Source organism: Hippoglossus hippoglossus, chromosome 1 (assembly GCF_009819705.1).
Source record: "Hippoglossus hippoglossus isolate fHipHip1 chromosome 1, fHipHip1.pri, whole genome shotgun sequence".
Taxonomy (NCBI): Eukaryota; Metazoa; Chordata; class Actinopteri; order Pleuronectiformes; family Pleuronectidae; genus Hippoglossus; species Hippoglossus hippoglossus.
Genome location: NC_047151.1, coordinates 13,417,549 through 13,439,553, shown reverse-complemented (window position 1 = coordinate 13,439,553; position 22,005 = coordinate 13,417,549). Strand labels below are relative to the sequence as shown.

General features: G+C 40.9%; 2 protein-coding genes across 2 annotated transcripts; both read left to right on the top strand.

Moving 5' to 3' along the window:
• The first annotated feature begins 749 nt into the window (after positions 1-749).
• LOC117767281 (bMERB domain-containing protein 1-like) lies at positions 750-10,955 on the top strand. The gene is made up of 6 exons (XM_034594761.1): positions 750-1,061; positions 4,883-5,003; positions 7,028-7,101; positions 7,399-7,513; positions 9,633-9,703; positions 9,912-10,955. Exons 1-6 carry the CDS (start codon positions 983-985, stop codon positions 10,022-10,024), a joined length of 573 nt encoding a protein of 190 aa, XP_034450652.1. The 5' UTR covers positions 750-982; the 3' UTR covers positions 10,025-10,955.
• Positions 10,956-16,624: 5,669 nt separating this feature from the next.
• Positions 16,625-21,723, top strand: si:dkey-45d16.4. The gene is made up of 7 exons (XM_034594755.1): positions 16,625-16,706; positions 17,571-17,693; positions 17,966-18,107; positions 18,434-18,542; positions 19,027-19,117; positions 19,503-19,682; positions 20,580-21,723. The coding sequence occupies exons 1-7, from the start codon at positions 16,670-16,672 to the stop codon at positions 20,705-20,707; spliced, it is 810 nt and encodes a 269-aa protein (XP_034450646.1). The 5' UTR covers positions 16,625-16,669; the 3' UTR covers positions 20,708-21,723.
• The last annotated feature ends 282 nt before the right edge of the window (positions 21,724-22,005 follow it).

The following is a 22,005-nucleotide window of genomic DNA, read 5'->3' as shown; positions in this document are numbered from 1 at the left end:
TTAGACGTTTGGTTGACTAGAATCCCTAAATGCATGTGTATCAGACACGCAGCTGCAGTAGTGGGCCTTGACGCCCACCCACATTACTCACTGGCCCACACAGCCACCTTTGATCAAAAATACATATTGTATGTGAAGTAATTAATATAAAATTCTGATTCAAACAGAACAATGGAAACAAGCTGAAGGAAGCTATTGGAACTCAACTGGTTGCTATGGCTTCATGTGGCTATGGGTTTATGTGTAGTTGTCACTATGTAGAAAAAACATTGATGCATATTTACTAATCGACAGTATGAACAGTGTCTTTCACTGTGTAGCCAATGTGCAGTTTTTCTGCTGGCCTGAATAGACCCTTTTTATGTAAGAAAAGTTGGCCCATCAACTTTCCTTACAGGCACATCCAGAACATTATTTCTGTCTAGGCCACTGATGTGTATAACATGTGTGGGATGGTGGTGGAGGGCTTGCACTTTAACTTTAATACTGTACTAGTATTTATGTTGATGTGCATTTTTCAATTTGGATAGTCAAAGAAATTATTTGAATATTGGAATAATGTGTTGTTTGTTTATTGGGGGGTCCCCAATAAGGGGCCCCTTTTGCCTGTGTCCCCTTAAATCTCTTGAAACGCCCCTGCCCTGACGCACCACAGAGTGAGAGCTCTCCTCCGCTGTAACTGCGCTCAGTGGACACTAGATGACAGTAGGTAGTCACTCTCCGGGCACAGTGCGTTACCAGGGCGCTGTTCAGACACAGCGCACACACACCACACCTGCCTGAGCAGCAGCTGGGCACAGCTGGAATATCTCTGCCTCCTCTGCCTCTGCAGGTTTGGTGTGTGAGTGGTGATGACTCAGTGAAGCACAACAGCAAAGTGAGGCTGGCAGACCCTCCCCTGTAGTTTTCACTGCTGATCCTCTGCCTCTGCAACTGGAAGAGACGAAGAGAAGAGAGGAGCTGCACTGTGCCGCTGGACCTGATGGAGAAGAAGCCAGCATCTTCTCATCAGTACGGTTCACTGGAGCGCACTGAATGGAGCAGAGACACCGGCAAACCAGGTGAACCAGCAAACCAACACTGCAGCATCTATTCACTCAGTTTAAAGTGACATTCTCTCTATATTTACAGTTAATGTTCCTATTGTGTCTCTGTGCCTGTATTTACCACATAATGATTGGTACATGCAGTTACTGTCTTTGGGAAAGTGAAGAGTGAATTTATAGGGACCTCAATATGTTATTTTGTGACATATGGCACCACAATTTTTCCACTTCATAGTTTTGTCTTATATCACGTCTCACAGAAATGTTTAACATGACGTTAGTTCCTTTCAGGTTATTTTTAGTATTCTGGTTAATAGACCCAATCAATGTGTTTTTTCTAGTTTCATCACAGGCAGCTGCTCTGAAAATGTCAAGGATCCACAGGTGTCATCTCCAAGTGTGTGTGTGTGTGTGGGTGTGTACATATTAGCTGCACCTCACATGATGACTAATGACCCTCATGTGTGACTTGACATCATCTCAGCATGAGTAATTGACTATTTCTTTGCTCCTCACAGCTGTAATGTTTTTGTAAATTTGTAAATTTTCTCTGTTAATCATTCATTTATAAATCATCATTTATTTATAAAAAATAAAGGAAATGTCGACCACAATCTCATAAAGTCACATGTCCAGTTCAGATTTCCGTCAGAGAAAAGCAGTGTGAGCAGAAAGTGGATTCAAACAATTAACAATTTCCCTCTGCTCTGCTGTTACTCTTTGTTTTCTGACTGTACATGCTCATTATTGTGCCCTTTTGAGAAGCAGGGGCTGAAACACCGTTTATGATCAGTTCGGAGGGAAGTTTGCAAAGCTGTTCAAAGTCTAAGTTATGTTTTTAACTTGTGGAAGATTTCCCTCTTCCTCTATCCATCTCACCCCTTCCTCTTTTTGTTCTCTCCTCCTCCTCTCTTCTTCACTTCTGCCTCCTGGTCTCTAATCTGGCTGATGTGTCTGTCAGTGTGCTGCTCGACCTCATTAGGTGTAAATCACATTGAGCCATTGTAAGAAAAAAAGAGAGAGAGAGTCGGAGCTGAGCCTGTAAGTTGAGCTCATGATGTAGCTCACATCTTCGGGGGCTTGGGTTAAAAAAAAGAGACGGAGGAGAGATGTTGGAGAAATGTGGGGTGAAGTGAGGAGATGGAAATTGTGAACTGCTAGAGAGTGGGGATGGGGACAAAGTGGAAAGGAGGGGACGTTTCATAGAGGTCTGCTGATGAGTCATAACTGCTCAGCAGCAGAATAACCTGTCCTGAAGAGCCTCTGCAGCCGAACACCATGTCTCCAACAATGCAAGGCTGCACCAAACATGGAACATTCTCTTTAGGATAACAAAAGAAAATGTGCACGGTCACGGTCGGTGAAGCTCGTCTGAGATACATGTGGTGAATGAGCAATTATAATGTGTGTGTGTGCCTGCTGGTAGTGGCTGTGGAGTTGTGTCAGCAGCAGATCCTGATTCACATATGAATGAATGTTATCGCTAGTAAATGGTCACCCTGCGATTTTAGTAAATTAGTAAATACAGTGTGTTTTTAGATTTTTCTAATTTGTATTTCCTCACACATTTTTGACTTTATAATTTTTAAATATCTGAGGAAGTTTATTATTATATAAAGTTATTTAAAATGTCCCACTTTAATACTCTTTACTAGACCTCTACTTAGTTAAGGTGTGTATGTGCTGTACTGGTACCCTACTGGTATCTCCCCAGCTCTCGTCCAGGAAGTGACAGTAACACAGAACAACTACAGTGATAAATGTAACCAGAATGACAGTAGAGCACATAACTCAGCTAAGGCCCAACAGCCTCTTTAAATCCAATTAAGCTGCACCAAATGTCACAGATATCGGTCTCCCTAAATATGTCAGATCATCAAGATCCATAAATTATTCTCTGGGAAATCAGAAAAAAAAAAATGTATAAAAGAGAAAAAAAGAAGCCCTATCTCGTAATGTGAAAAAATCCTGGATGTTAAAATGTAATGGGTTCTTTACCGGCCCATACCACTTTCCTCCTCCATATTTCGTGGAAATCCATCCAGTATTTTTCGCATAATCCTGCCAATAACAAACAATTGTAGATGAAAGCAACATAATAATTCAAGAGCAGGCAGAGGTGCTTTCTGATTATAGATGTCGGGGTAAATTAAATATGAACTTTGATGTTCACCTCTAAAACAACTGCATTTAAAAAAGATCAATGTCTGATTTAGCTGCGTGCTTCTGCCTCTGATTTGATGTCCTTTCATATCTTGAAACGGGCTCATTAAAGAGCAGTTTGGAGCGAGTCCTCACACCACCGTAAACAGTGGCTGTAGACATGTAAAACAAAGTACAATTCCATATACATTACTGTTATATATTATTTGTTTTCATGGTTGAGAAAGACGATTTGAATGATGGAGTTAAAGCAGAGAGGGGTTTGTAGTGTGACATGCACAGATTTCCACACAGTGTCACGTTTACCGTTACTGTTCACCAAGCCACCCTCTGTGCATGATATGACTTTTTAATTGCAGAGCCGCTGCGTGTGAAAGAGAATATTCCTCCAGGGACTCAGACCCCCGTCTCATTAGTCTGTGGAAATAATTAGGACCCTTTCTATGCACATGTAGCCCTGTATGCTGAGATGTTGTGACGGCAAGTTCAGTTCAGTTAAAAAAAGTGACTCTTTGATAGTTGTTTTTTTTTGGGGCTCACGTGAAATATTTGTTTTTGTTAAATGTAAATCAGTTGTTCCACCATTTCCGTGCAATGCTGGAAGTAAAATGGCCTGAGTCAGGTTCTAGATGAAGAGACTCCTGAGGTCAAATCAAAATGCTCAATGACTAAAAGTGTGTTTTTAGGAGTCCGGCCACAACTAACAATGACTTTTTTATTTTTTGTTTTCTCTATCGCATCTTACAGCATAATATAGACATTGTTGCTTAATCTTTCTTTTTCCAGTTGACATTTATTTGACAACTCGTCTTAGCTCGAGTTATGAAAGACATTTAGATCCTATTCTGTGTCAACGAATTACTGAACTGTGAACTTTATCTCAACAACAAAATAAGGCAAAGTAAAAAGGACTGCAGTGTGTGTCTGACAGGCATACTGGAGAGGTGATGGCTATTTCCTGGACTGACCCAGGGGTTTAGGCAAATAATCTCTTTTTCTGTGTGTGTGTGTGTGTGTGTGCGTGTGTGTGTGTGTGCGTGTGCGTGTGTGTGTGTGTGCGTTTGTGTGTGTTTGTGTGTGTGTGAGAGGCAGGCAGAGAGAGGGAGAGTCGTGCCAAACCTTGACACTTGGTAATTTAGCTGTGATGCTCTGCTTTGCTCCTCATCAAGCAGCAAATTCAAAGCACATCTGCTGCAGCTGTTGATTCTGTTTAAAATGCAGATTCAGTCATTGGATTATCTGTGCGTTTGTGGTGTTTTCCAGTCTGTTGAAGAGGGTTAAACGCCCTTTAATAGAGAAAAGAGTCTACGTATTCTCCAACGTTTGTGTCAACCATGTTGTATTTGTACGCCATTTTTTATGCCTCCGTGCCGGTGTTAGCCAGTGGCCGTCTGCACCATTCTTGTGAACCGGATATTTCAAGAACCCCTTGAGAGAATTTCTTCAAATTTGGTAGAAACGCTCAGTTGGACTCAAGCATGCATTAATTCGATTTTAGGCGCAAAAGATCACAGGTCAAGGTCGCCGTGGCCTCATATATAGACTGAAACTGCACTGGTTGGTGTAGGCATACAACGCAGGGTGGTAATTCAAGTTTCTTTTATAATAATCTCTCTCTCTCTCTCTCTCTCTCTCTCTCTCTCTCTCTCTCTCTCTCTCTCTCTCTCCTTCAGAGGACGATGTAGTGTCCATGGCGGACTCTACCATCACCGTGGATGACATCGAGGGGGAGCTCTTTAAGATCGACAGGATCAGAGACGTCCTGGTCAGGAGGGAGTCAGAGCTCAGATACATGTGAGTGACTTAACAGCACTGCTTTCACTTGTGTGTCATTGGTGTATACGTTGAAGTGAGGAAGCAACTAAATAATTTGTTGGGTGATAGCAACCCGTATTCCTGTGCGGCAGAGCAAAAGCTGAAAAGTTGTGCGTTGAATAGATTTGATCTGGAGGCTGTTTAAGGCAACTCCTTGATGAGTAGGATGAGAGATGAGAGTATACGTATTTTGTTTTTATACCTGAACCATCATATATTCCTAACTATAAACAATTGCCACAACACTTATCACAGCTTTACAGCTTTATTCACCAAATATATGAAACCTGCATTGAAAGAAAGAATAAAAACACAATTCTAAAGCTCGTCTGTGCTTTTGTTAAAATGTTAAAATGAGCACATTAACACAAAACAGGCGTGATGATTTTACAAATCACAATTTGTCTCATAGGACTTAACAAGCTGTGACATGCTCTGCCCTTAACCCTCAACAAGGGTTGAGGGTTAAGGGTTTTTACAGGAAAAAAACATGGAACCTTCAGAGAGAGCGACATGTGAGGGATCCCTCTCCCAGGATGGACAGAAGTGCAAAAGATGATGTGTGTCAACAAAACAGCGATATTTACAACATTCATGAGAAGAGACAGTGCCTAACATAAATGGAGAGGTGTATCACGAGGATCACAAGTATTTATACAGAGAAAAACCGCTGACAGAGATGAGGGGGGTAGTAATTACAATTGTAATGATGGAGGTGTTGCCAATAATAGTAGTACAGTGGATCCACTTATAGTGATTGTGTTACCAAAATGATAGAGACACAGCGAATGATAGAGAGACACAGAGAGGAGGAGTAAATTACTGACAGAGCCGGTAAAAACTGTAAAACATAACTTTTTTACCGTCCAAACATAAATGAAAAGACCCAGAGTGATCACTGTAAGGAGATTACTTGATCTCTATAACCCGATTACTTAAACAGCATTTGTAAAGGAACGGTTCTGTCCCGAGCTTTTGATTCATATAAACGGTTGATCACTATATCTGGTTTCCACTCTATATGTAACTAGGCATATTGTATATCGAAGCAATCTAGTTGTTAGATAAAGTGTAAGATAAACAAACTTTGAAGACTGATACTTTAAAAACCCACAAACCAGCATCCTTCAGACTTTCCGTACCAAGACCAGTTCAACTCATTTTAAACTTATCCTCTATTCTCTCCCCCTCATTTCTTTTCATCACACCCCACGCTGGCCCCCGTTGAAATTTCAATGGCTTTACCTTTGCTTCCACTAAGCGGCCTAATGCATGGATATTTATTCATCTGCTCCTCTGAAAGATGGGCAGTAACACTGCTCAGACGGCGGGGGGGGGGGATGTGAGGAGTGGCGTGCGTGGAGTAGCAAGCACGAGTCATGCAGATAAAGTGGTAGACTGAGCGATTGTCGGAGGAGGAGACGGAGATTAAGAGTGTTTTCTTCTGGTAAGTTTAAGTTAAGTATGTCATTAGTATTCCAGACCTCATGGCCGTTTCTCCACCTACATGCCTGCAGAGAGCGTCCTACATGACAGGTAGACGAGGCGCGGTGGCACGGCTTTCACTCCGCTGACAATGATGAATGTGTGTAATGTGCACAAGTCAGTGGGACCCTGTCCCCATGTGTCTGCAAAAAAGACTTTTGGCAGGTCACGTTATGCGAGGAAGGCACTGAGGGTCTTCCTCGCCACCTTAGTGCCGGTAATGATCCTCTGACTTGAAGGGTCATTGAAAGAGAAAGCGCGTGATTCTGAGTGAAAGCTATCTGATTCTGAGTGCACCGCCGGGACTTCTGCTCGGCAAAGATCGTACATTCTCCAGTGTGAAACACTCGATCAATATCTTCTGTTTGAATTTCATTTTCCCGCCGATTAGAGTCGAGATTTCACTCCTGGTTGCCCTTTAAAGTAGAAAGTGAGTTAGCATGTGCCCCACTTACGTGTGTGTGTGTGTGTGTGTGTGTGTGTGTGTGTGTGTACCATCATCCATCATACTTGTGCAGGATGGACGACATTCAGCTGTGCAAGGAGATCACTCGACTGAAGAAGGAGCTGCACAAATTAGTGTCTGTACCAGGTAGGACTGTTTACCTCCCTGGATGTTGATGGTTGTTGTTAGTGGACTAAAGCAGAGAAATAAACAAACAGATAAAATTGCTTCAATATTGGCTTTATATCTTCTCATCCAGCTCTCAGCAACAAGGCACATGATTGTCCTTCCAAGAATCAGTATATTGATGGATACATTTCCATATAATTACCTATTTGTTTATTTCCATATTGTTTGTTTGATTTCCCATTGTATTGGCACTCGAGCAGGTAAATTGGGACGAACAATAAAGACGCTCAGATGTCTTCTCCCTTTGTGCTGCAGATAATGACAAGTCCAAGGAGGACCGGCAGAAGGAGGACGAACTCCTGCAGCAGTTACACAAGCTGGTGGAGACGAGAGATTACCTGGTGGACGACGTGGAGTTCGAACGACTCAGGTGTGCTTCGGCGTTGTTTTTTTTTTACAGCTTACAGCTCGGCTGAGTGTCGCTATAGGTTGTTGATGAATAATTCAAAATGAAAAAAACAAAAACCCTATTGCTCACACAAAGCCGCTGGTGACAAGAGATGCAGTGCACACAGAGCAGCTTTGCAGTGTTAGGGCATCGACACTTATTTTTAATTTTTTAACCACTTTCTTTTCTCTTTTATATATCGTGAAATCAGATCATCCTTCATTAACACTCTTATTACTTGTGATACTAATACTGACAAAGTTGTATCTCAGTTCACTATCATCCATATTCACATTTGCACAAAGCAGCTCCACTGAGCCCCATTAAAACAAGGGGACGTTTCCCGAGGCCCGAGCGCTGACAGAGGCTGAAATGCAGAGCGCGCAGCAGAGAGCCATTTCAATTACAGATGTGTCAGTGAGCGCTGGGGGAGGAGCTGCCATTGGTTAAGAAAAAGGCTGTTGGTGATTATTATTAAAATTAACATTTTACCCCAAACCAGGGGGCAGATCCAGGAATGTGTTTCACTTTCTTTCACATTGTGAGATACGGCATTTATTTAACAATTTCCTTGATTTCTCAGAAAAGAATTCATGGAACTGATATTCACAAGTGTGTGTAATTTGGTGTAGATCTAAATAAAAATCTAGATCTAGTGAATTTGAATGGTTTCATAAGGGGACTGTTGGTGGAGAGCCATTCTAGTTTTATCTATGTTTATTTCTCTGTTTTTTAATTTGCAGGATTACGCAGAAACTACTCAACAGATTTCTATGACTATATGTAAGATGTCTTTTACTTTAAGGTGGACTTGCTTTAGGTTGATCCTGTCTTATGGAGGACGCCAGCTGCTCTCTCAGTTTTTAGATGTTTTGTCCCTCACTCAAATAGAACTCAAACCTCTGTAATCCACTTAGAGCGCGTCCATTTTTGTTGTTGGTGTTGATCCAGATGCAGCGTACACATCCTCACAGGTCCTTTAGCTGAACACTTGTCACTTGCTTAATCTAATGTGATGGTGGACGAACCACATGGTTCCTGGGGTAAGTTTTATGTGGTTTAATCTTCTCTCCACTCCAGTTCTCATGACAGTATCATACATGGTTAGACTGTGTGAACGACTGGCAGCTGACAACCCGCTGTGAAAGCGCTGAAGGGCTGCTGGGAAGGTGAGAGGCAGGAAGCAGGAGATCAACAGTGTGGTAACGGATCGCTGGGAGAAGGGGATGTGACGGCGCTCACAGCCATGTTATCCGTGTTCGAATATAGACATCACTCTTTTGTTATTTACCTCTTTTATTTTAAGACAGCCCGTCCTCGACAACATTCAACTTTCTGCAGGTTCTATGTCACAGTTTTCAAAACACGTCAGTCTATATACAACAAGCATGCTGTTAAAGAATAAATAGTATAACAGATATCAATATAGAGTGTGTCTGTGTATAGCCCTGCTCGAAGCACCACACAGTTCTATAATCCACCTGTTCTCTGCAGAGACAAAAAGTGACTGACAGATGCAATGAATTAAAAATCTCTCTGAGTAAGGCAGATCTTTTTTTGAACTGTATCTGAGAGGGTGTTTCATCCCTCTTCTAAAAATGTAGCTTCTCGTATTCAGAGAGAAAGTGTGAATTAAAAGCACCTCAGACGCCTTTGGAGAGATTTTTGAAATGTTCAGACATACTTGTGGAACAAAGGACGGGTCTGGAGAGTTTGAAGTATAGAGATCAACTTTGACTTTTACATTCGTATATTCAGACATAAGAGGTCTCCGGAGTTTGCCTTTCACACATCCTCCGCTCAGACGCGTTCACAACAACACAGAGATCTCCGGAGCGTTCAGGTGAGTGGTGGAGCAGCAGGCAGAGGCAGGACGTAAATATTCATTCTGCTGCAGCGATCACGTGATTTTGTTTACAGCAAATCGACACCAGTGTCGGCCCAGTTGCTCATGGTGAATCCTGCAGAGGATCTCCTGCTGTGCTCTCACATGGGCCCATTCAGACGTTCTCCGGACGCCCACCACGTTGAACTATAGAATCTCAGATCTTTTCTATTCATGTATTTTCATTCACTTTATGTCTCTTTTTTATTTCTACAGGGAGAAAGAAGAAGATAAAGAAATGGCTGATTTTCTGAATTCCAAATTCCCAAGAAATTTAATGAAGAAAGGTATTTAAGTATAAAGCGACTTGCAACTTTGTGGTTCGTCAAAGTATTGACAAGTAAAAGCAAGTTTTAGAAACTTTTAGAAATATTCAGTGACAAATGTTTCTCCTCCTCGGAGCCTGCATTTGTTTGAGCGTGTTCGTGAATTATATTGTCTCTTGTCACCCACCTATCATACCACATCATTTTATCTTCTGTGTGATTTCTGCAGGTGTACCAACCAGACGGGTGCCGTCCAGGGCTCAGCAGAGCTCCTCCCCCTTCACCAAGACCGGCCTCACCCTGCTGAAGGAGTGCTGTGGCTTCACCTGCTCCATCATGTAGACTGCAGAGCCAAAAGGGAGAACCCCCAAAATGCCTAATGCACAAGAGTCAATATTTCCAGTTTCAGCTTTTCAGTCCAAGAAAGACTTAGAAACATGGACGGAGCGGTGCAACAGTTTCCCAGAGGGAGAGAATAGGGTGATGCAAAGTTGATGTGGTTTTAATCCCAGGACCCAAGTTTGTCATGTGTTTTTCTGTGTATCTCTTTTACTAGATGTTATTTCATAATGTTGTTTTCATTCTCTCTCGCTGCGCTCCTTCCCATTCCAGTTTTACGGTCTTACTCTTGTTAATCATCACTGCTCAGCCAACTTCTCCTGATCGATTGTTTCCATAAGGAGCAACCTACTGCACCATAATGTATAATTAAGTTCAACATGTTTAATATATATATATATATAGCCTACTTAACACTTGGATTCACAACACACCCACAAATTCTATATTTAAAGACGTAACGGAGCAATTACTGTCATCTCTCATTAAAAAGTAACTGTTTTGCATGAGTCAACAGGGCAGTCTAGACACACGGCCGGAACATTATAATTAGCATGACGGAGATAACACTAATGAAACTGACATTAATCTGAAGCACTGTTAAGATGAATTTACCTGTTACTTGACTCCATCTGAATGGGTTTGACCTTTCAAAAACTTCTTTTCTCACTAACCGTCACAGCAACTTTTTGACAAGACCAACCCTTCCTGTTTCAGTATGAGTACTAAGGCTGAGGCTGAGGGGGCAAGCAATATTGACAGCAGGGGGAGGGGGGAATAGTGATTGCTGTGTTTTTTTGGGGACACATACAGTATAAAACATACAAGGCATACACAGTATCAGCTTTCTGCAGGCACTGGTCAGGTACATTCATAAAGAGACCATCACCATAATCCAGTAATGGTGTTTACAAAGGTGTAAATGTAACAGGCACATTTGTTCCAAAAAAAGAAACCTAATTTGAGTTGCAACCCCAGAATTATTGGAATGACTCATTCTGATCTATAATAATACCTTATAAAACCAAAAAACATATAAGTTGTGACCGTTTCAAATCCCTTGATCAGTTTAAATCTCCAGAGGATTTGATGCATATGTTGATGTACATTTGTCGCCATTTGAAAATTGCTTGGATTTGGATTTGTCAGCATTTAACACCAATTTAAGTTGACTTACATGGGACTGAAAAACATAAAATGCAGATTCCAGGACTTCCAGGCAAGTATTTGTTCTATGAAATATAAAATACATACATACATATATATATGTATATAAAAGGTGTCATATGCATCACTGAGTCACAGTTGACAGTGTTTTGATTTGGTGCTTCGCGTTTCATATAAACCTTCTGGCTAAGGGCGAAACTTTCACTACACATACACATCGAACATCATAAATTTGTTTCGAGGCCAAATTCTGTGTTTACTGAAATGGGTATATACCTTTAGAGGTCTGTAGTAGAGTATCTCTAAGCCAGTGGCTCATACACCCAAGACATGGGGCAAAGGGATGTTGTGGCCAATCACACTACAGAGCACATCTCTGTGTTGCCAAGAAGAACAGTCTCCATAGCAACCATATGTACCCCATATTTACAATGAGACAATGAGAGGGGTTGGGTGGATCGGAAAGCGACGGGACTCTATAGGTGTGACATAAATGAATACTTGAGTCCTGTCGTGGTTACCTAATTAAAAGCATATATAGGGACAGAGTAATATTACTGTTGTCATTTAGGTGATGTTCATATTTTGGATTCACCAGAGGGAGAATGTTGCGCTCTCAGGATTTTAAAATTTTAACTGTAATTGAGCCTCTGAATGCCTTTCTCACGCTTTTAGGTTAACTTACAACAGCTTGGAGATGAAGTGAACACAAGGCGATAGATTTATGAATGGATGGATAGATGGAGAGATCTTTTCACCATTTTTCTTTTCGTTCCCTTCATGATTTACTCCAAACTCGTCCTTGGCATAGATACGTGGATTCAGCTATCTCTCTCAATCTACACATCTTTTGATATTCGGTCTCAGCGTTGTCACAGAGGCTCTGGGTCACATATCGCCCGGCAACCATGATGTCTGGTGCTGTCAGGCAGAGGAATGAGATGTGTGCCAGTAATGTTGAAATACTGTATGTAACTTATGAACAAACTGTTGCTGTATCAGGAGAATGTTGTTTCTTGTTCATTTGTGTGTATATTTAACACAATATATATATATATATATTTAAAATAAGATTGACACTTTAATGAGGAAATTTGTTTCAAAAATGTTCTCGGTTATGACAGTGGTTACCATTTGTATTAAGTTCTGATAGAGACACTAGTGGTTAGCTATAAATTCACAAATTCCATCCCTTCAGGCAAAATATTCAGTTCATACAGAAATACATTTTCATTTCCCTATTGTTCCAGTACCATTGAGCTGCACAATGAATAAATGCAGCTCTTTGCCCTAAAGACAATCCTCATCTGATCACTAATTCTTTCTTGTTTCGAGACTTTGAGCGTGTGATTTATTTCTGTTCTTCAGTTTTCACTTTTAGACATAAAACCAGCTGTTCACGGCAGCTGGAGGCCGTGTTACACCCCCTCACTGCGATGTGCGAGTCAGGATTCAAGGATTTTCTGTGAACAAATGCTCAGAGATGTGGAAGAGACTGAGGAGAGAGGCCGTGCCGCAGGAGAGGGAGTCAGGGGAGAAAAAAACGATAGACGAAGAGAGGTTGAAGTGGCCAAAAGCAGGGGAGAAGAGAGGATGCGAGTGGGAGGGCATGGAGCTGGGGGCGGGGGGGTGTAATCTTCAGTGTGAGTCATCCATAGTGGAAACACTGAGTTTCCACAAGGGCAGGTCTCAGTGAACACCACGTGAAAAGGCCAGGGCTGTCATTCAAACTCCATAATCCTGCACACCTGCACAGATCTCTGGGTACGAAGGGGAGAGGGTGTAATGCATTTGTGTATGTGTGTGACAAATAAATGAGAATGAAAAGAACGTGTGCGTGCAGTATGTTTACCTGTGCATGCAGTGGAACGTGAGGGTGATAACCAGAGGACCTGTCGCCGTCACTGCTTTGTTACTATGGTTACAGTGATTTGATGGTACACTCTCGCGGCTGGTGGTGATGTAGAAAAGAGGCTGAGTTAAGGACATGTTTTTATAATGATCAGGGTTTTTAAATGTTCTCAACTAAAGCTGTAAATAGGGCTGTGCGATATGGAAAAAAAATCTAAAAACAAGTTTGGATGCAAATAAAAGCAACATGTATGGAAACTAATTTTACTAACGAAAGTCAATGGAAAACATAATTATTATTATTAATCTGGCGTGGAAACAATTAGGATAACTATTACCATTTAAATTTAAATTATACTACATATCGTCCATATTCAGTCAAACATATCAACCACGCAAAAATACTTTTCTGAACTTGAATCTCAAAGCATTGTCAGATGTGTTCTGAAAGGTTTCTATAAAAAAGTACTGGCTGCACAAATAAGAGAAAAAGACAGAATATAGGTCTTTTTAGAGATGAATTGGAGGCTCAGTAGGCGTCAATGGTCTGGGGGGGTGTTTCTTTTTATGTGTGATGTTGAATTGGTTTGACATTCCACTGTCAGTGTTTGGGCAGCAGGATGTAAGTTAAAAAAGAATCCTTTGGTCAAAGTTGCATACTGCAAAAACATCTGCTCAGTCTGCTGAATGGTCCCTGAAGAAGACGCTGTCTGAATCCAGATTTAACTCTGCCCTCCCAAACTGTATTTCTATTTAATCTGATATTGATTGAAACACTCTGGTTTTTTTGTGTTTGACTTTGGAAGGACACAGAAAAGTGAGACTGAAAAAGGGCATCTCGGAAAAAATCTTTCTCACTCAACTCATTGCCATGGATACTGAAAGTACAGAATGCACTGAAACAAAAAAATGCAATAATGCATAACTACTGTTGTTATACATTTATTCCCCACTCACAAGGAGACATGTTTTTTTGTATTTCATCCACTGTTACTGTTTCATAACTACTTCTAACTCTCATTTCCAACGGTAGAGCAATAGGGACATTTATCCTATTGTTGAAATGTTGCGTCATGTTGTCTCTTTGATCCACTGTCAATGTCTGCTGATCATTAGCTTATTTATAGCCGAAGTGCAATGAAAAACAGGGGAAATACTTGAAGGCCCCTGGATTTCATTATAATATACTTTCATTTAAAATATATTGGATGTGTCAAGGCGTTCAGGTAACAGTTTGTAACTTTTACTGAGGGTCCTCAAACCTCTCTGGAAGGAATATCTTAGAAAGTGCAAAGAATTGTCTAAACACATTTATCAATAATAAATATTTAATATACTTTGGGTTTGTTCCCTCTCTCCCTTCTTCTAATTTAAAAAGAAGATTAGAAAATGGGTGTCATGTGTCAATTGTATTAAGAAATCTATCTATAATGAATGTATTTATGTGCTAAAGTACACAGTTGCAGAACTGTACAATTCCTTATTTTTCTTCAAATGTCATTTTAAGATAGTGACTATATTGGACTCCATTTGTGATTATTGATCATTCTGTTTCTGTACTTTACAAATCAGCTTTAAATTTTAATAAATGTTATCCTGCAATAGCCACTGATTATGTCTCTTGACTTCACCTTATATCCTCAATCAAAAGTGCAGGATTTACAACATCTGCAACCTATAATCTGGTTTGTTACAGTAAAGAGTTGGAAGTGACTCAAATAAATACAACGTAACACAGTGTATATTATATGAAAAATGATGATGCTGCACAACGGGAGAACAGAGCTACAGAAATATGTCCAAAGGCAGAGACATGCCTTCAAACTACAGCAAAAGAGTGGAGGGGATGTCTTCTGGAGGAGTGTCAGAGATCTGCGAAGAGTTTTTATTCTTTGAAGGGCAGCCTGTTCCAATGCTCTCATTAGAAAAGTTTTTTGATCCTATGGCAGAACCAGGACTGTGTGTGTCCTAGATACTTAAAAGTCCACTGACATGTCAGCACTGACAGTGCCAGCTGCTGGTGTGTAGGCAGCTGCAGCCTGTTATCCTGCTATTCTTTCATGTGCATGACCAAAGCGATGATTTACACTGTTCAGTCACAGGATTTATAAAGTGAATGATGATTATGATGACATCGATTTTTTATTACACTACTGCTGTCAGTCTCTGTCACATTTTTTTCTATTTCTGACTTTTTGTCAGGTGTCATGTCTCCTCAGTGCAGGCGTTTCTAAATGACAGCAACACTGAACATCAGAGTCGCCTGTAATGAGAGCGTGGGCCGAAGCCTTCGAGCGACTAGATTTGACACCCGCAACAACGAGGGTTCCCGGAGTCCAAGGACGGCACGTGCATGTGATTTCTTTGAAAGAGAGAAATGGCAGAAAAGACATGACAAGGATGAGTTCAAGATCACGCGCACGTATTCAAACATCTATTCAACATCCACGTTTGTCTCAGTGACGGTTTTTAAGACAAAGTTAATATCTTGGTGAGAAATATAATAATGTGTTGGCATTGGAGCCAATGGCAGCTAACTCACTGCATTGATAGTCATAGAGTAACCTTAAGTTAGTTGGGTCTATCAGACATATAGTTTTGATTTAATGTACAAAACATTAAATTCTAAAAGCTTGATTTTTAGTTTTCCCACAAAACTCCTGCTTCATACCCCAAAACACAAATTTGCATAATATCATGACGTGTGTATGACATGACTGTGACATATAAACTCGCTGGTTTGTAAGGTTCATATTTGTAAAGGTCATATAAAGCATGAAGAGGGTCGTAACAGTCAAGTAATCTCACATGTGTTAACATTGATTCCATCTATATTTTTCAATAATAATAATCATGATAACAATAACTTGAATTTATAAATAGTCTTTCAAGAGGCCCAAGGATACTTTACATGTGTCACTAGGGACGATATTTTTCAAGAATTTTACCAGATCCCTGAATTTAGAGACCATCTAATGTGGTCTCCTTACATTTGTACAGCTATGTTAGTGAGGACACTCATAGGCATAATGCATTCCCTAGCCCCTTACCCTAACCCTAACCATCCAAACTAAATACCTAAACCTAACCCTAACCCTAACCCTAATTCTAACCCTGAACCTAATTCTAACCCTGAACCTAATTCTAACCCTAACCCTAAAACCAGATCTTAACCCCCAAACAGTCCATTAAAGGGGGGGTCACAAAGTGAGGACCAGCAAAAAGGTCCTCACTCTCCCAAAATGTCCTCACTCCGTAGGTTGTAGACTCATACTGGTCCTCACAAAGAAGCTGTACAAGAACACACACGCACACGCACACACGCACACACACACACACACACACACACACACACACACACACACACACACACACACACACTTAATATGTTTACCATACGTGGCACTGTGTCACATCTCTGTGGAGACTTTTGTGAACTTCTCACACATTATCAATGTAAAAGACCTCTATCTCCCTCTTGGGGCCAAACAGAGTAAGTGCAAGTCAAAAAGAAAAAGAGCTGCTCGTGCTTCTCCGCCAAGTTGAGTTACACGTCAGTGGTGAACCTGTACTGGTGCGTGGACGTGTGCAGTGCGCGTCAGGCGGTTCCCGGATGCACCAAACAGAAACATGGAGCGGGTGGTGGTGGAGGTGCCGATCGACAACGGTGAGATACATTATTACCACCTCCACGCTGCTCTGCCACTTTTTATTAACATCTCCTGACAGACATGTGGTGCTTCAGTCCATCCGTGCACTGAACGCCCCTTCCTCCTCCTCCTCCTCCTCCTCTGACGCATGTGGATTGGGGACGAGCTGCAGCCCGTGTGGGGCGATCGCAGGGTTATTTGTCCAGTTTGCGTGTTTGAATGCTTGTAGCTCCCTGCACTTGTTCACAGACAGCACAGCAGAGAGAGAGAGCGAGAGAGAGAGAGAGAGCGAGAGAGAGCGAGAGAGAGAAAGAGAGAGAGAGCTGCTTTCATGTGTCACACACCAGTTCTGCAGCTGAGCTCACACACTGCTGACCCCACTCACACCTCTGCACCAAAACACAGATGTTTCCCCCAGACACACAGTCAGAACATGCAACGAGAAGAGTGATAGTAGAATAATCCACTGTTGTACAATATGGTTCTTTCATATTTTGAAAAGTTAACTATGTTTTTTTTTTCTTTCCTTAAAATTCCCTGTGAATTTGTATGTATTTGTAACACGGGTCAGGTTATACTTGTTTTTCTTATTTCAGTGAAATTATTTTGGCCCAACACTACTTCACACCCCTGATATCCCCCAGACTTTGTATCCATGTTTACAAATAATTCTATTTTATTCAAAGAATCAATAATAAGAATAATTATAAATACATCTGATGGAATCGTTTCATTTCATGTAGGTCAGAGGTCAGGGCAAATCTGAGCCAGGCCCTCTGTGTGAGAAATAGAACCCAGCTGTCTCCTAAAGGTTTATGTCCACGTTGTATCTATTGTATTGTATTCTAATCTTTACTATTCTGTTCTAATACCAACTTTAGGTTTTTCCCTCGCCGGCCCTTCCACAACCCCACGAAAGCGTCAGGTGCGTTTTTCGGCACGGCATGACATCATCCTCCTGCGGGAGGTCATCGCCCAGAACCCCTTTGCCTCAAAAGAACCCGGTTAGTCTCTTGGACAATATCCATCCGTCCACCTGGACAAAATGTGGTTACATTTAAATATTTCTAGAAGAGCCTTTGCTATCTACCTACAACGGCCCCTACTTTTACCACAAAATAAGCTGTACAGATTCTTTTTTTAAACTGCTGTTTTGTAAAGACACTAGAAATCACACAGACAGGTCTGTTTATTCATGAGCTCCATGGATGAAATGTTGATGGCCTACTACATATGCCGTGTATTCAGATTTGATGAAGTCGTTCATCTTTTTCAGGAAGGATCTGGGCCCGTGTGGGGGAAATTATCACCGGTGTCCTTCAAGATGAAAACTTTGAGGTGGACGCCAGGAGGTGTCGGGAGAGGACCATGCTGCTGCTAGACTACTACAAGAAGCAGGATTTCCCCAGCCTGCGCAGGTTGATACAGGCAACAGGAGCCATATTTCATCCAACAATCCATCCATACATCCATCCATTTATCCATCCATCCATATATCCATACATACATCCATTTATCGATCCATTTATCCATACATCCATCCATTTATCCATCCATCCATATATCCATACATACATCCATTTATCCATCCATCCTTCCTGAGGTAACAATGGCCCTGAACAGGTTGTGTGGTGCAGTAGATGTGTGCTGGCCCCAAAGTCAAGTCAAGGTTAACGTGTGTATATTTGTGTGTGTGTGTGTGTGTATTTGTGTGTGTGTGTGTGTGTGTGTTCGGTTCACTCAGGTTTGGAACAGAGAGGCTGTATGCCCAGAAGGAGGATCTGCTCCATGAGGTTTTGGAGCTGGAGGCTGAGAAGGGGCTGCACACCAGTGGCCACGAAACAAAGTACCAGGTGGGTGTCAGTGGTGTTGTGTCATCAGAGAGGAGAAATCACTGACTGTTGTATCATCCGGATGTTTCCAACCTTTTGAGCTTGTAAGGTTTAAAATGAACACGTGTCCATTTTCAGTCGATTGTCTGAGTTTCAAGCAGCTCTGTTGTGATTCTTTCTTTCAAAATCTCTCAGATTGTTTCATCAAAAATATTTGTTAGAGGCCTGAAGAAGCAAAATGATCCATATTTTCACAAGAAGAAAATTATTTTTAGAGGAAAGGCAAAAAACTTATTAGTAAAACTGACACAAAGTCTTTGTGTCAGTAAATCACAAGTAAACTGAGATTAAAAATGTATCTGCTGCTTATCCAACCCTCTTGTTGTAACTACTCTTACTATTTATATTACTACACAAATGTCTGCTGTTCCTGTAACTGTTGCTGCTGCTTTTCATTATCCTCATTTCATTATCATAGCAGTGCTTCTGTCCTTATCTCTCCCAGGATGATGAGATGAGGAAGCAAGCCATTGAAGAATTAACTCTCCCCGAGCCGGACAAACCCAACATCCACATCGCACAGTCACCCGCTGCAGGTAAGAGAAGAGTCACTAGAAACACTGGAGAAGTAAAGATACCAGTTAAAAGAAGAATGTGTAAATTATCGCCTGTGTCATTCCTTCTCAATCATAAACTGTATATAAAGATGGACGATGTGTGTCCACTTCCTTCCACTGTCAAGAAATGAAGCCAAAATATTCAGGATATGAATGTTGTCATCTTGTGCATTTGGAGCCAGAGTCTGCACTGTAGTGATTGGCAGGAGGCTGTTAACACTGAATTTTAATTGGAATTCACATCCTGTCATCTTTCTGCAGAAACTGTAATTGAAGAAGTGGGTGATTTCCACTCATCATATGAAATGAATGAGTCAATCAGCTAATCAATAGATGAGTAAGTGCACTGTCACCTCTGAACCAGATCATTATCGAGAAGAAATCCCTGATCTGTCAGCGGCGCCCACGGCCAAGCGCCCGTGCCAGTGCTGCTGCCAGACCTACTCTGAGATCCTCAGCTTCCTGGAGAAACGCTCAGAGGCGGAGCAACGCCTGCGAGAGGAGGAGGTCGCCCTTCGTCGGGAGGAACTCGAGATTCAGAGAAGTACTTTCTTTTATAAGCCTGCGTCATGTGATTTTAGTTAGAGTAGAGCACATACATCTGCCGAGGCCCAACAGTCCCCTTATATTCAATCAAGATCCACCAAATTTCACACACTCATAGAAATAACATCCGTAATGTGCCCCATTTTAATTACCCATGAATTATTCAATGAAAATGGTGAAAATGTTTGAAATTTCTAACCTTGCAATGTTAAAGAAAGTGAGAAACATTCCAGGATGTGTAATGTTTTTTTTTCCTGACCAATACCACATTGTCGCAACAAATCAGATTCAAGCCAACCAACAAATAAACAGACAGGGGTGAAAACATAAATTTGTTTGGAGTCGGGGTGTATTTGTCTAACTTTATCTATCTTGCAATGTGAATTTTACTTCGTTTTAGAGTCATAGTTAAAAAAAGACTTTGAAGGATGCTTTTTAGTTTTTTTACAAAATTCTAACTAAGTTTGAATCAAAGTCTTTTGAATCAGCCTTTTGAATTTCATTTTCATTTTGAATACTTGAAACGGCGTAGGAAGTTAAAGAAAGTTTAAGAAAAGGAACCATTCCATTACAAGAAGGAGCACATCACATGTAGCCAGGTCATTAGTTAAAATACTTTAACTAATGTAATTTAAAATAATATGAATAATAACTTGAATTTATATAGCCTTTCAAGAGACCCAAGGACACTTTACATGTGTCACAAGGGACAAAAAGAAAAGAACCAACACAAACAGGACAGAAATAAACTGAGCACTAATGGCAAACTTGCTGTTCACAGAAAAAACGAGTGGCTGAAAACTGATCTCAAAAAGAGGGTGGGGGAGGTATAGGTGCTGACATCATTCTCAAGGGGGAATTCCAAAATGTAATTTCCCTGTTTTTTAATCCTCAGGTAAGATCGCTCTGGAGAGGGAACGTCTGGGAGCCGAGAGAAAAGAGAGGGAACGGAGATTTGAGCTGGAGAGCCAAGAGAGGCAGGTCATCCTGGACCTGTTAAAAGAGAAGGTGCTGAAACGCTGACAGAGAGGAGCGAACCTGCATCATAGAAGTCAGCATGACAACGCTGACTGCTAAAGGAAGCAGGAAATGAAAAAAGTGATAATAGAGACAAAAGTGCATTGAGATTTCAAATGAAGGACAGTGATGTGGGATGTGCCATCGCCTTTGTTGGTCTCTACTGCCAAGCAAGAAAGCAATGTGAGTGTGTGGAGGTACATACGGTTTGTGTGTATGGTGCTCAGAGAACCAAAAAAGACAGGATTGCTCACAGCGTCTGCATCAATATTTCAGCTGCACAGAAGCTGATCCATATACAGTAGATCCCAATAGAAACCCCCAGTCTTACTCCTCGGGACACAGTCTGCATGAGGATTTGTCATCTGAGAAATTGAAAGCAGGAAAGGTTGTGGTGTCTTGGCTGTGGTGAACACCGCACTGGAGGATTACCACATACCAGGATGGCTGCTTGCAGAAAAAGTGGATTAGCAGCTTTTCCTGTGTGACCAACAGCAATGTGTTTTCGTGAGTCCCATTGACAGTGCAAGGAACATCATTATTTCTGGTGACAGGATGGAAAAAATTTAAGTTACAGTAGAAAAGCTGTATAATTAAACAATTAACATTATAGATGTGTTGCAGCCCAAGCTTCTGCAAACTTGTAGCATTTACCATATCAATGATTGTAAACATGCTTTGTTGAGCCACTCCTTTTATTAGAAGTAAACTTTATTTTACTGACTGTAAATACACTGCACATGGAGTAATATGCACTTTTGTACTGCTGAAGCTCACACTAAAACGGGCCGTGACATGTGTGCCCATATTATATTGATATACAGACACTGTATACTCTTTTTAATGAAAGTAGATTTATAGCTATAATGTCACATCTTAGGTGTGTACATTTATTTTGCTACAAGATTTGATGTCAGCATCTTGTTTAATTTGCCATATATAAATACAGTTAACTGGCATTGGCTAATGTTGCAGTAGGGCCTATTACGTAAACACGTTCTCATTGACGAGAGCACTTTTATTTACATGTTCCACTGATCCACATGTTGTTTTTTCTGGTTATGAGTTCTTAAAAATATGTTTTTTATCACACAACATTCTCTGCTGTGATCTTCAGTATATTGTTCTATTTTAATGTTTTAAATATAAATGCTTAATTTGAGCCTCCCAAATTATTATATATAAAAAATAGCTATGAGATAAACAAAAAAACTAAAATGAAAGAATGCTATTGAAACTTGTTAACCTAATAAAGCCAGTTGCTTTATGAAACAGTGACTATTTCATTACAGATTATGATTTAA